Raw genomic sequence first — 15,372 nt, forward strand, 5'->3', positions numbered from 1 at the left:
AAAAAGCATTGTTAAAAAAATGATAAAAATCATTTGGAGTTTTTAAGCCCAATGATAGAAACTAAGCTCTACACTTATATCTAATGTTTGAGCGTTCAAACCAAGGTTTTTCTGCATTTGGTTTCTGAGGGCTTTTCTCCAAATTGTTAAAAATCTCACAGCTGTTTTGAATTATTGTGGCTAGTGTCAGTATTCAGTAGTATTTGATTACCTTTTTTGATCACTAGCATTTACTGCAACTTTTTCTAAGCGCGGGGTACAAATGTAATAAATAATAAGAAGTTTACAATGAACTCTAGCAGATGCAGCACCCGAATTGTCATCCACATAGACTCCCGAGCACCTTCCTCCGAGATGCTCTTCACCAGCCAATCGTTGAGATAAGGGAACACATGAACTCCCAGTCTGCATAGCGATGCTGTGAATACTGCTATACATTTTGTAAAAACTTGAGGAGCTGACATAAGGCCAAAAGGCAACACGAGGTACCGAAAGTGATGTGTTCCCAGCTGAAATCGAAGATACTTCCTGTGGGCTGGAAGTATCGGGATGTGAGTGTATGCATCCTTAAGTCCAGAGAGCCTTGCCAATCGTTTTCTTGAATAATGGGAAGAAGGGTGCCCAGGGAAACCATCCTGAACTTGTCTCGGACCAGGAATTTGTTCAGGGCCCTTAGGTCTAGGATTTGACGAATCCCTCCTGTCTTTTTCTGTACAAGGAAGTACCTGGAATAGAATCTCTGCCCTGGTGGAACGGGTTCAACCGCATGGGCCTTGCTTGTGCTGAGAGCTGAATGAACTCCCTGTAGGCAAATTGGAAGTTTTGAATGCAAACTGAGGGTGAATCCGAGATGGACTATTTGAAGAACCCACAGGTCAGAGGTTATGAGAGGCCACCTTTGGTGAAAAAATTTTAACCTCCCCCCGACCGGCAAATTGTCCGGAGGGGACACTGATAGTGGCTATGCTCTGCTGGAGCCCGTCAAAAGCTCATCCCTTAGTTCTGATAGGGAGCGGCAGGGGCCTTGTGTGCACACAGTTGACGAGAAAGAGTGCACTGGGGCTGAGCAGGCTGGTGAGCTGCAGGAGTATACCTATGCCTAGGATAGGAATAGGTAGTACTCCGCGACTTACCAAAAAACCTCCTGGATGAGGAGGTAGGTGCAGAAGACGTCTGGTGTGAGAGAGAAGACATAGCCTCAGTATGCTTCTTAATCTGATCAGCAAACTCTTCAACCTTCTCTCCGAAAAGATTATCCCCCCGGCAACGGGCATCTGCCATCCGCTGCTGGACCAAATGGTCCAGGTCAAAAACATGCAGCCATGAGAGTCTGCACATCGCTATACCTTGAGCAGAGATTCTGGATGCCATGTCAAAAGTGTCGCAAGTGCCCCTGGCCAAGAACTTGCGACACGCCTTCTGCTGCTTGGCCAACTGGCAAAACGGCTTGACCTACTCCAGTGGAAGCGCATTGACCAAGTCTGACAGCTGCCTCACTGAGTTCCATAAGGAAACGCTCATGAAGAGCTGGTAAGATTGATTACGGACAATGAGAATAGCGGCCCGATACATCTTTCTCCCAAAAGTCCAGGGTTCCAGCTTCTCTGCCTGGGGACACTGAGGCATAGTCCACAGAATTCCTGGCCTTTTTGAGAGTGGCATCCATCACCATGGAGTCGTGGGGTAACTGAGACCTTACCAACCTAGGTTCCCTGTGGATCCGATGTTGGGTACCAATCTTCTTAGAGACCACAGGGACAGACAGAAGGGATGCCCAGTTCCTGATGAGGACTTCCTTGAGTACCTCGTGGAGAGGAGCCATCACTGCCTCCTTAGTTGGAGAGGTGTAGTCCATAACCTTGAGCATCTTGGCCCTGGGCTCATCCTCCACTTCTACGGGGAACGGAATGGCCTCAGCCATTTCCCGTACAAAAGAGGTAAAGGAGAGTCTCTCTGGTGGAGATAGTCTCCTCTCAGGTGGAGGGGAAGGCTTAGAAGGGATCCCATAGGACTCATTGGAAGAGAAGTACCTGGGGTCCTCCTCTGATTCCTATAAATATTCCTCTTCAGTATTGGACAGCACTTCCCTAAGGGATGTCCAAGACATGGCCCGCCTCGACTTCGAGGACCAATGTTCTCGAGAACAGTGTCGAGGAGCCGGCTCCTGCCTCGACTCCGGCAAAGCTTCCTCCACCGATGTTGGAGTACCGGCCTGGGTGGCAATCAACACCAGAGCCGCAAACAGCGTCGGAGACCACAACACGGGCTGGGTGCCAGGCAGGGCCGCAGCAGAAGGCATGGCAGGCACAGGCACCCCAGATGCCTTTGCACATCGCTGCAGCAATCCCTCCAGAAGCTCTGGGAATAAGGCCAGGATACGTTCATCGAGAGCCGCCAACGGTAAAGGCTGAGGGGCCAGTTGGAGATCAGGCTGCTGAATCACTTGGGGTGCAGGAGCAAGACCTCGGCTGCTGGGAGAAGTATGCACCAGCACCTCTTGAATGGAGGGGGAGCGATCCTCCCGACATAGACGCTTCTTGGATGCAGAGTCCCTTGGCGTCCTGGAGCTTTGCCCGATGCACCGCACCCAAGCTTCTCGGTGTCGATAAGGATGACATTGAATCCTCCTGTCGCCTTGAGGTCGGGTCCAACGATGGATGGTCCTGGGGGGCCTGTACAGCAGGAGGACTCAAGGCAGGTAGAGTCCCACTCGATGCCTCACTGCTTCCAGTGTCTCTGGGTCTCGCAGCAGTCATTCCTACCTCAACTCCTGATGTTGATGCTTTCCATGACGTCGAGGCCACTGACCTCTATTGCTGATGAACCGGACCGAGCTCCAAAAGGTTTCTCACATTGAGCTTCTCAGGAAACTCGGGTCCTTTTTTTCATATGAAGACAAAGGACACAATTTGCTGGGTTATGGTCAAGTCCGAGACACTGTATCAGTACCTGAGATGGTCCGGTTGCACAGAGTACAACGCTTGAAGCCACTGGGAGTCTTCGATGACATAGAATGAAAAATGGCTTCTGCAAAATCAAAAGTCATGATTATGCCTGAAAAGAAGAAGACAAAAGACACAAAAAAGAAGGGAGACTTGTCCGCGCAGGCCTGAAAGCGGCCCGCACCGAAAAAGAAAACAAATGTGGGTCAAAAAAATTAAGAAAATAAGGGAAATTTTTAAAAAAATAAATGAAGGAAATAATAAAATAAGGAGAGTAACAAAATATAATGCTAAGGCACAAAAGAAAGCTCTTTCCCGGGCGCGTGTGTGGAGCGACAAGATGAACCGCCATCCCTCACGTGGAGAAAAAAGAACTGAGAGGTGCGGTCGCGCTGCGGACAGGAAGGCACTTCGCACATGTGTGTTGGAGCGTGAGCAGTTGACACTATCAGGTAGGATTTTTCCAAATTTAATTTCTATCTACAGGTACGATGACACTCAAACATTGAATGTACAAAAGGAAGTTAAAGAATGGACAACTTGACCTTAAATTTTCAATTTTAGTTCTAAAACAGTAAGCTAATTCTTCAGCATCAGAAACTACAATATTAACAGGAAAGGAACTACAATATTAAAAGAACAGAAACAACCATTCGTCACAGAGAGATTTAAAGAACACATTGAAAGTCCAGCAGCCAAATGAGTGCCTAACAAATCGTCATTGTTCCGTATGCAGCTATGAAAAAATTTGTTTTCAAAAGGTAGAAATCACCCATCTATATTGGGAGCACCTCTTGAAGCCACTGGGGGTACTTCTGTGACATTGACAAAAAGAATGTGGGCCAAATTAAACGCCTCAATCTTGAACTTTCAAAAAGGGGCAGTGTTCAAACTGAATTCAGGGCTGCGGCCTAAATCGGGCAGCCACAAGTGAAAATAAAGAAAACATAAAAGGGCTGAAAAAATCCTAAAAAAATACAAAGAACAAAAATAAAGAAAAATAAACCCGTATGGGAAGGCACTCGCCAAAACAGCACAGTGTGAGAGAGAAACACAAATGCATCCTCTCAGCTTTGTGGAAAAAACAAGGCTGGAGGACCTGCGCTCGCATGCCAGGTGGGAAGGCACCAGCGCATGCATGGTGGAACAGAGCTAGAAACTTTCACATTACTCACTAGTCAGCATCTGCACTGGGCTCCATCATATGTCACCCAGATGTGAGAATAATCTGCTTGTCCTTGGAGAATAGCATTTGCACAGACTTTTGCCAGTTATGCATGCACGTGTACATATATGCATGAAAATGCCATTATTCTAAACATTTACATATGCAAGTTGCACATAAATGTTAGTGCCTACATTATAGAATTAACCCCACGGATATTCTTGTCCAGCAACTGTCTCCTCTGCAAGAGAGACACATTTTTATTTATAAAATATAATAGCATAACATTGCCAATGGCAGCAAATAAAGACCAGCATGGTGCATCCAGTCTACCCAGAAAGGTGGTTAGGATTCTATTTGCCACTTCATGCAGGTGACTTCCTCTACACCTATGCCTTTTTTTTTTTTTTAAAGAGTATGAAAATCATTTAGGTTTTCCTTTGAGTAGAAATGACTTTTACTTTTATTCCATTCTCTCCCCATATAGGGGTCCTCTGTGTTTATCTCAAGCTTTTTTTGAATTCTGTTGCTGTTTTGGAAGACATCCAGTCTTCCCAAAACTTCAGGGAGGATAAATCAGTATCAACAGAACAAATATAAAATATATCAAATAACATAATGACATAAAATAATAATATAGCCTACACTCCTCTTAAATTTAAAAATCCATTCCCAGTAGCCAACTTTCACACATCTTCTAGATCATCAGATAATCCTGCATTAACCGTAACTCTTTTGCAATACATTCCACAAAACTCTAGGGGATCAACGATTCCATGATGCAACTTACCCCATCCTTTTTATCTCTCTCCAAGGCCCCATGTAAGAACTCCAGAGAAACCTCTTCATTCTCATCTAACCATTGCATCACAAACTGCTCAAACCATCTGAAGAAGAATGATGAAATAAAGAGGGTTACCTACTGCATACAAGAACTGACCCATTTCCTTCAACAAAGCCAGACAAAAAAGGTTGCTGGTACTTCATGAACACTGTAAAGAGAAGAAGCAGTACAAAATCCTTGCTAACACAAACCACTAAAAAATGGGCTAAACGTTACTTCTTCTCAGACCTGGCACTAAAACCCCTACAGTCAGCCTTTTCAAATGTAAGACATATTGAACTCGTGTTTGCTTTGGAAAGGTGGCTCCAAAATAAACAACAAACATAAGGCCTAATATTCAAAATGATTAAAACGACCAGGAGAGGCTCCTGGCCATTTTAATAGTCTATCTCGGGCTAACCAGGCATTTTCAGTGGCATTTCACCAGAGAGGGCTGCTGAAAATGCTTGGTTTGCACCCAAGCTTAAGCCAGCTACTTTGGGGGTATTCTGATGCGTAGTCGGCACTTAACTGGCTAAAGTTAATAAACAGGACTGCATAAAAGACATTCCTATCTTTATGCGACTCTTTATAGCTGGTTAAGTACTGAATATTGCACTTAGGCTATAATTTGGCCAGCTTCATATACCTGGAAATTCAATGCCAGAACCCAGGCATGGCCCCGCACTGAATTTCCAGGTATAAAACCAGCAGTGGTCAGCAAAATGCCCATTTTTTAAATTCCTTTTTCACAGTATATAAGGTTAAGTCAGTATAAAATATTGTATTTTTCTCCAAAAACCAGAAAAGAACTTCTTTTCTGTTGATGATGACACTTCCTTTCTTCTCATAATTTAGGTATTGTCATCTTTGGTGTACAAGTATTTTCTATTTTTTTCTAGTCAGTGGCTGTCAGTGGTTTTTTTAAGCACTGCCATCCACTAAACTAGACCTGGATGTTCAATGCAGGCCATGTCTAGGTGCCGAGAGCCACCGTCACTTATGCGGGTCCCAGCCGATATTGAGCTGGGACCCACGCAAGATACTTACCTGGGTCCCACCTGAATCTGAATATCAACCAGGACATGAATAATGGGGTCTGTGAGTCTGACCTTCCCACCCCTGCTAGCTCCAATCTCCTTTCCAAACCCTTTCACACGTTCCCAATCTTTCCTCCAACCCCCCCCCCCCCCCCCCCCCCAGGTTCTGACCTCTCCTCTAAACCCCCCTCCCAGGTTCCGATCTCCCTGATCCTTCCCCCCCACCCCCAGGATCTCATTCCACCTCCATGACGTACCTGGAAATGATCCCTTGTACACTAGTGGACTGGGGTAGCAGCAGTCTCCTTCTGCTCTTGTTCTGTGAGCCCTGGGTTTAGAATGTCAGCACTGACCCCTAATGGTAGTCTCGCATTACTACTACTAGGGACAGCTTTCCATGTAAGGGCAAATTGCAAGAGCATGAGCAAATGAATGGGTAACCTTTACAAGCTAAATTTTTAAAGAGTCTGCCTGTGTAATGTAGGAAGGTGGGTAGATCTGGTTCTTTGAAAATTTACTCACATTTAGAGGGTAAAATGGAGTATACTGAAGTTACTCACCTGTAGAAGGTATTCTCCGAGGACAGCAGGACACACATTATCACATATGGGTGATGTCATCCAACGGAACCCAGCACAGATGCTACCCAGCATTCTAGAACTTTCTGAGCTTTTGGTAGCACAGTACTGCACATATATGTGACTTCCTACCTGACGTGAGCGTGCTGGACCAGAAGCATAGTAAAAAAGCTTAAGGAAGACAACTCCTAGAGGAGGTGGGAGGGTATGTGGTAGTGTGAGTCCTGCTGTCCTTGGAGAACATCTGCTACAGGTAAGTAACTTCACTATACTTGCATTTTACCCTCTAAATGTGAGTAAATTTTCAAAGAACCAGATCTACCCATCCAGATTCAAATGAGTAACTTCATTTTCTCCGAGGACATGCAAGACAGCACTTACTACATATGGGAATCCCTAGCTAGCAGGCTCATCAAAAACAATCAATGGACAATAGGGAATTGTAACAGGCAAGACCAACCAGGAACCAATTAACCTAGAACATATATACAATCCTGTTCTGTGGATGCAACCTGTAACAGAATAAAAAAAGGCAAATCTCCTTAATGGAGGCTGACCTCAAGTGAGCCACTAATGCAGCCATGGGACTCTCCAGAGTCAGTCCAGCCTAGCAAATTGGATAAAGTGTGTTTACCGATGGCTGTCCCACCAGGGGCGTAGCCAGACACCCAATTTTGGGTGGGCCTGGGCCCAAGATGGGTGGGCAGAAGAACCTCGCCCCGTCCCACAGGTGATTTGGTCTCTCCTCTTGCCTGCATGCCATACGGTCTCTCAAACATCCCCCCTCTCCTGTATACCTTTTAAATAGCAGATTTGCGCAAGCAGCGAGCAGCAACTAATACACACTGCTCATGTTGGCCCCACACCCTTCCCTCTGATGCAGCTTCCTGTTTCCGCCTAGGCAGAAATACATCGAGGGCAGGCTATGGGGCCGGTGCGAGCAGTATGTACGTCACTGCTCACTGCAAGCAAAGATCTGCTACTTATAAGGTTTGCAGGAGGGACACTTGTTGGGAGTTTTCGGCTGATGGGGCTTGGGGATCCCTACCAGCCACATCATAGGTATGCTGCTGTTGGGTGGGCCTGAACCCAAAGTGGGTGGGCCTGGGCCCACCCAAGCCCACCCTTGGCTACGCCACTGTGTCCCACTACTTTGTAGCTTCATTGAGTGCTCCTTAGTCCTAATAGTTTTGGAAAGAGTAAACAAGCGATTCACATCTAACCGTTCCACTCCACTCAGCATTTTACTACTACTACTACTTAACATTTCTAGAGCGCTACTAGGGTTACGCAGCGCTGTACAAATTAACAAAGAAGGACAGTCCCTGCTCAAAGGAGCTTACAATCTAAAGGACGAAATGTCAAGTTGGGGTAGTCTAGATTTCCTGAGTAGAGGTGTAGTGGTTAGGTGCCGAAGGTGACATTGAAGAGGTGGGCTTTGAGCAATGATTTGAAGATGGGCAGGGAGGGGGGCCTGGCGTATGGGCTCAGGGAGTTTGTTCCAAGCATGGAATGAGGCGAGGCAGAAAGGGCGGAGCCTGGAGTTGGCGGTGGTGGAGAAGGGTACTGAAAGGAGGGACTTGTCTTGAGAGCGGAGGTTACGGGTAGGGACGTAAGGGGAGATGAGGGTAGAGAGGTAAGGAGGGGCTGCAGACCGAGTGCATTTGTAGGTTAGTAGGAGAAGCTTGAACTGTATGTGGTATCTGATCGGAAGCCAGTGAAGTGACTTGAGGAGAGGGGTGATATGAGTATATCGGTCAAGGCGGAAGATAAGAGGTGCAGCAGAGTTCTGAACGGACTGAAGGGGGGATAGATGGCTAAGTGGGAGGCCGTGAGGAGTAGGTTGCAGTAGTCAAGGCGAGAGGTAATGAGAGAGTGGATAAGAGTTCGGGTGGTGTGCTCAGAGAGGAAGGGGCGAATTTTGCTAATGTTATAGAGGAAGAAGCGACAGGTGACATAGAGGGGCATAATCGAACGTCGCCGGCCAAATAGATTGCAGGCGATCTATGTTGGCGGCGGTGCTACAGCTGGCCGGAACCGTATTATCGAAAAAGATGGCCGGCCATCTTTTTTTTCAATAATACGGTTTAGCCAGGCCAAATGCCGTGGAGTTCGCCGGGTTTGAGATGGCCGGGTTTTTTCAGCGATAATGGAAAGTTATGTTGGCCATCTCAAACTTCGGCCAAATTCAAGGCATTTGGCCGTGGGAGGAGCCAGCATTTTTAGTGCACTGGCCCCCCTGACATGCCAGGACACCAACCAGCCACCCTAGGGGTCACTGCGGTGGACTTCAGAAAAGCTCCCACATGCTTAGCTCCCTTACTTTGGGAGCTGAGCCCCCCAACCCCCCACCCCCCCCAAACCTACTACACCCACTAAAATTGCTCCAGGGACCTGCATACAGCCTCTAGGACTTATTGCTGTTGTATAACTTTGGCACACCAGTTCACACCTGAAGACTAATCTCTCTGAAAAAGTCCTTTCTTGAAATAACCACGTTTACTCACAGTTAACTGCAGATCAGAGGTTGTGCCCCACTGGCAAAGAGTCCCCTGGTACTAAGATTAGTAGTAGGTCAGAGCTGGCACAATGGTGTACAATGCCCTCCTCTTTCAGCACCATGCAAGGTAAGAACTACGTTCTCTAACGTGGGTAACACAGGAAAGGGAACTAAAACTGGCTTACAAAAATGGCCACTACCGCATGGACTACAAACAGGAAACAAAACAGGGCACACTCTGACCCAGTTAGCAGGGGGGAAAAGCACCATGGGAGTAGAGCCCAGTACCTTACACCCACCACATTGCTAATGTGACTCTGCAGGGCACCTAACAGAAAAGGTGTCACACTCACCCAAGAGCCACATCGCAACCAGGGAAAGGCTGTCGGAGGATACAACACGTTCTGCTGTCATGGAGGTGGGTACGGCATTTGAGGCTGGCATACAGGCTGGCAAAAAAGGTTATTAGTTTTATTTTTTTAGTATGGGAGGGGATTGGTGACCATTGGGGGAGTATGAGGAGGTCATCCCCCATTCCCTCCAGTGGTCATCTGGTCAGTTGGGGCACCTTTTTGAGGCTTGGTCGTGAAAATAAAAGGACCAAGTAAAGCCGGCGAAATACTGCTTAACGCCACTTTTTTTTTTCCATTATCGGCGAAAGCCAGCCATCTGGTAGCCACACCCATGCCCCGCCTTCACTAATCTACCGACACGCCCCCTTGAACTTTCGCTGGCGAAGCGACGGGAAAGCGGCGATGCTGTCAAAAAAATCAGCTTTCGATTATACCGATTTCGCCGCTTTTCTGAGATTGCCGGCCATCTCCCGATTTGTGTTGGAAGATGGCCGGCGAACACTTTCGATTATAAGCTGGAAAGTAACATAGTAGATGACGGCAGAAGAAGACCTGCACGGTCCATCCAGTCTGCCCAACAAGGTAAACTCATATGTGCTACTTTTTGTGTATACCTTGCCTTGATTTGTACCTGTCCTTTTCAGGGCACAGACCGTATAAGTCTGCCCAGCACTATCCCCGCCTCCCAACCACCAGTCCCGCCTCCCACCACCGGCTCTGGCACAGACCGTATAAGTCTGCTCAGCACCATCCCCGCTGCCCGCCACCGGCTCTGCCACCCAATCTCGGCTAAGCTCCTTAGGATCCATTCCTTCTGAACAGGATTCCTTTATGTTTATCCCAGGCATGTTTGAATTCCGTTACCGTTTTCATTTCCACCACCTCTCGTGGGAGGGCATTCCAAGCATCCACTACTCTCTCTGTATCTATCTGCTGGATATGCGCAGAGAAGGAGAGGGAGGAGTCGAAGATGACACCGAGGTTGCGGGCAGATGAGACGGGGACAATGAGGGTGTTATCAACTGAGATAGAGAGTGAAGGGAGAGGAGAACTGGGCTTGGGTGGGAAGACAATAAGTTCGGTCTTGGCCATGTTCAGTTTCAGGTGACAGTTGGACATCCAGGCAGCAATGTCGGATAAGCAGGCCGATACTTTGGCCTGGGTTTCAGCAGTGATGTCTGGTGTGGAGAGATAAAGCTGGATGTCGTCAGCATAAAGATGATAGTGGAAACCATGAGATGAGATCAGGGAGCCCAGGGAAGAGGTGTAGATTGAAAAAAGAAGGGATCCAAGGACAGATCCCTGAGGAACTCCAAAAGAGATCGGGATAGGGGTGGAGGACGAACCATGAGAGTGTACTCTGAAGGTACGATGGGAGAGATAAGAGGAGAACCAGGAGAGGACAGAGCCCTGGAACCCAAAAGAGGACAGTGTGTCAAGAAGTAGGTTGTGATTGACAGTGTCAAAAGCGGCGGATAGGTCGAGGAGGATGAGGATGGAGTAGTGACCTTTGGATCTGGCGAGGAACAGGTCATTGCAGACTTCAGATAGTGCCGTTTGTGTCGAGTGTAGGGGGTGAAAGCCGGATTGAAGCGGATCGAGGATGGCATGAGAGGAGAGAAAATCAAGGCAGCGGCTGTGAACGGCGCGTTCAAGTATCTTGGAGAGGAAGGGTAGGAGGGAAATGGGGTGGTAGTTGGAGGGACAGGTAGGGTCAAGTGATGGTTTTTGAGGAGTGGTGTGACCACAGCATGCTTGAAGGTGTCCGGGACAGTTGCAGTGGAGAGAGAGAGGTTGAAGATATGACAGATGGGGGGGGGGGGGGGGGTGATAGTAGGAGAGATGGTGTTAAGTTGGTGGGGATGGGGTCTGAGGAACAGGTGGTGGATTTCGAGGAGGAGAGGAGATGGGCGGTTTCCTCTTCGGTGATATCAGGAAAAGAGGAGAAGGCGGCCTGGGTTGGTTGGTTGAGAGAGTGGGTTATAGGATGAAGAGGAGGAGAAGGTTTGGTGGTGAATTCGAGGTTGATCTTCTGGACCTTGTCGCGGAAGTAGTCGGCCAGAGACTGGGGAGAGAGTGAGGGGGGGTAGGAGCGGAGGGCACTTTGAGGAGGGAGCTGAGGGTGGCGAAGAGACGACGAGGATTAGAGCTGAGGGAATTAGTCAATTGGGTGTAATAGTCCTGTTTGGCGAGGAATAGGGAGGACTGGAAGGAGGATAGCATGAATTTGTAGTGAATGAAATCAGTATGGGTGTGAGATTTCCTCCAGAGGCATTCAGCTGAACGGGCGCAGGAGCGAAGGTATCGGGTGCAAGGGGTCAGCCAGGGCTGGGGATTGGTATGCCTTGTGGGACGGTAGATGGACGGTGCAAGGGTGTCTAGAGCAGAGGAGAGAGTGGCATTGTAAGTGGAGACAGATTTGTCAACAGACTCGGAGGACATGATGGAAGGGAGGAGATCAGAGATACTAGAGGATAAGGTGGGGGGGGGGGGGGGGTCAACAGCCCGGAGATTCCTGGAAGTAGTAGTTAGTGTTGGGTGAGATTGAGGGGGAGGGTGATGAAGTGTGAATGTGATCAGGTGATGGTCAGAGAGAGGAAGAGCTGATGCGCGGAAATTGGAGGGTGAGCAAGTAGAAGAGAGGACGAGATCAAGACATGGCCAGATTGGTGAGTAGGGGTGGTGGAGCTCAGCTGGAGGTTGAAGGAGGAGGTTAGAGTGAGGAACTGAGAAGCGTATGAGTCGGATGGGTTATCAGTGTGTATGTTGAAGTCACCGAGAATAAGGGATGGGGATGAGGGCTCAAGAAAACCGGAGAGCCAGGCATCGAAGTCGGTAAGGAAGGAAAGGAGGGACTTATCAGGGGGGCGGTAAATGACTGCAACTCTGAGTGGCAGCGGGTAGAATAGACGGATGGAGTAGAACTCTATCATACCTTCCCTCAACCGTCTTTTCTCCAAGCTGCAGAGTCCAAGTTGTTTCAGCCTTTCCTCATAGGGAAGTTGTCCCATCCCCTTTATCATTTTTGTCGCCCTTTTCTGTACCTTTTCTAACTCCACTACATCTTTTTTTGAGATGCGGTGACCAGAATTGTGCACAGTATTCAAGGTGCGGTTGCACCACAGAGTGACACAAAGGCATTATAACATCCTTGCTTTTATTTTCCATTGCTTTGCTAATAATACCTAACGTTCTATTTGCTTTCTTTGCCGCTGCAGCACACTGAGCAAAGGGTTTGAAAGTAGCGTCAACAATGACTCCTAGATCCTTTTCCTGGTTGGTGACTCCTAACTTGGAACCTTGCATCATGTAGCTATAGTTCGGGTTCCTCTTTCCCACATGCATCATTTTGCACTTGCTCACATTAAACATCATCTGCCATTTGGATGCCCAGTCTCCCAGTCTCGTAAGGTCGTCCTGCAATGTTTCACAATCCTGTTGTGATTTAACAACTTTGAATAACTTTGTGTTGCCGGCAAATTTAATTACCTCACTAGTTATTCCCATATCTAGATCATTTATAAGTATGTTAAAAAGCAGCGGTCCCAGCACAGACCCCTGGGGAACCCCACTATCTACCCTTCTCCATTGAGAATACTGACCATTTAAACCCTACTCTCTGTTTTCTATCCTTTAACCAGCTTTTAATCCACAATAGAAAACTACCTCCTATCTCATGACTTTCCAATTTCCTCTTGAGTCTTTCATGAGGTACTTTGTCAAATGCGTTTTGAAAATCCAGATACACAATATCAACCGGCTCACCTTTATACACGTATTCATTCACCCCTTCAAAGAAATGTAATAGAATGGCGAGGCAAGATTTTCCTTCACTAAATCCATTTTGGCTTTGTTTCATTAATCCATGCTTTTGAATATGCTCTGTAATTTTGTTCTTTGTAATAGTCTCTACCATTTTGCCTGGCACTGATGTCAGGCTCATCGGTCTGTAATTTCCCAGATCACCTCTGGAATCCTTTTTAAATATCAGTGTTACATTGGCCACCCTCCAATCTTCCGGTACCATGCTTAATTTTAAAGATAAATTACATACAACAATAGTTCTGCAAGTTCATTTTTCAATTCTATCAATACCCTGGAATGTATACCATCTGGTCCTGGCGATTTGCTTCTCTTCAATTTGTCAAATTGCCCCATTATGTCTTCCAGGTTTACAGAGATTTGATTCAGTTTCTCTGACTCATCAGCACTGAATACCATTTCTTGTACCGAAGCAAAGAATTCATTTAATCTCTCCGCTATGGCTTTGTCTTCCCTGAGTGCTCCTTTTACCCCAGGTCATCTAGCGGTCTAATCGATTACCGATTCTTTAGCCGCCGCCTTGCTTTTAATATAACTAAAAAAAAGTTTTTAATATGCGTTTTTTCCTCCAACGCAATCTTCTTTACAAAGTCTTTTTTTGCCTTCCTTATCAGCACTTTGCATTTGATTTGCCATTCTTTATGTAGTTTCCTATTATTTTCAGTTAGATCCTTCTTCCATGTTCTAAAGGATTTTCTTTTAGCTCTAATAGTTTCCTTCACCTCACTTTTTAATTATGCCAGTCGTTTGGTCTTCCATCTTCCTTTTTTAATACAGAGAATATATTTGGCCTGGGCTTCCAGGATGGTATTTTTGTATTTTTGAATATCATCAAAAATACCATCCACGCCTGATGTAAATTTCTGACCTTTGCAATCTGCTCCTCTAAGTTTTTTTTCTCCGTTCTTCTCATTTTATCATAGTCTCCTTTTTGAAAGTTAAACGTTAACATATTGGTTTTTCTGTGTGTACTTACTCCAAAGCAGATATCGAATCTGATCATGTTATGATACTGTTATCAAGGGGCCCCATCACTATTACCTCCTGCACCAGACCACGCGCTCCACTAAGGACTAGGTCTAGAACTGTTCCTCCTCTTGTTGGCTCTTGAGCCAGCGGCTCTATAAAGCAGTCCTTGATTCCATCAAGGATTTTCAACTCTCTAGCATGAACTGATATTACATTTATCCAGTCAATATCAGGGTCATTGAAATCACTCATTATTATCGTGTTCCCCAGTTTGGTAGCCCCTCTAATTTCTGATAACACTTCTACATCTGTCTCTTCATCCTGGCCAGATGGGCGGTAGTATACTCTTATCACTATCCTTTTCCCCTCTTCAAATAGAATTTCAAATCAATAGGGATTCCAAGATGTGTTTTGTGTCCTGTAGAATTTTTAGTCTATTTGATTCAAGGCACTCCTTAACATACAATGCAACCCCCCTCAACCAATTTGATCAACCCTATCACTGTGATATAATTTGTATCCTGATACGACAGTGTCTCACTGGTTATCCTCCTTCTACCAGGTCTCAGAAATGACTATTACATCTATTTTTTTCATTTAGTACAATATATTCTGGTGTGGAGGAGAGGCCTAGTGGTTAGAGCATTGGTCTTGAAATCCAGAGGTGGCCAGTTCAAATACCACTGCTGCTCCTTGTGATCTTGGGCAAGTCACTTAACCCTCTATTGCCTCAGGAACAAAATTAGATTGTGAGCCCACCTGGGACAGAGAAATATCCAGTTACCTCAAATTTAACTCACCTTGAGCTACTACTGAAAAAGGTGTGATCAAAATCCAAATAGAATAAAATGGGGAGTGGGAAGTAGTAACTCCCTTTTCAACCAATATAATATAATAATTTGCTCCTTCAACATTTCAATGTGTCTCACTGGGATCGTAACCACCTGCTGACATCACTCCTCCAACGTTCTCCGTCCCCCTCCCTCCCAGTTCCAAGGGACCCTGGAACTGGGAGGGAGGGACGGAGGGACAGGGACCCTGGAAATGGGAGGGAGGGAGGGGGACACTGGAACTTGGAGGAAGGGGGCAACTCGGAGGGAGGTGGAGGGGAGAGATGCTGCACATGGATGGATGGAGGGGGCAGGGCACAGAGGACGTTGCCTGCATATGGATGAATGCA

At 46.6% G+C, this 15,372-nt stretch overlaps 1 protein-coding gene across 3 annotated transcripts in view; it reads right to left on the reverse strand.

Moving 5' to 3' along the window:
• UNC13B (unc-13 homolog B) overlaps positions 1-15,372 on the reverse strand; it is a 763,085-nt gene that overhangs the window by 103,980 nt on the left and 643,733 nt on the right. For all 3 annotated transcript variants that reach the window (XM_030192818.1, XM_030192817.1, XM_030192819.1), the window contains one exon: positions 4,898-4,994. In XM_030192818.1, the coding sequence (XP_030048678.1) occupies positions 4,898-4,994 (97 nt within the window). The remainder of the gene's footprint in view (positions 1-4,897; positions 4,995-15,372) is intronic.

The sequence above is a fragment of the Microcaecilia unicolor genome, chromosome 2, assembly GCF_901765095.1.
Source record: "Microcaecilia unicolor chromosome 2, aMicUni1.1, whole genome shotgun sequence".
NCBI lineage: Eukaryota > Metazoa > Chordata > Amphibia > Gymnophiona > Siphonopidae > Microcaecilia > Microcaecilia unicolor.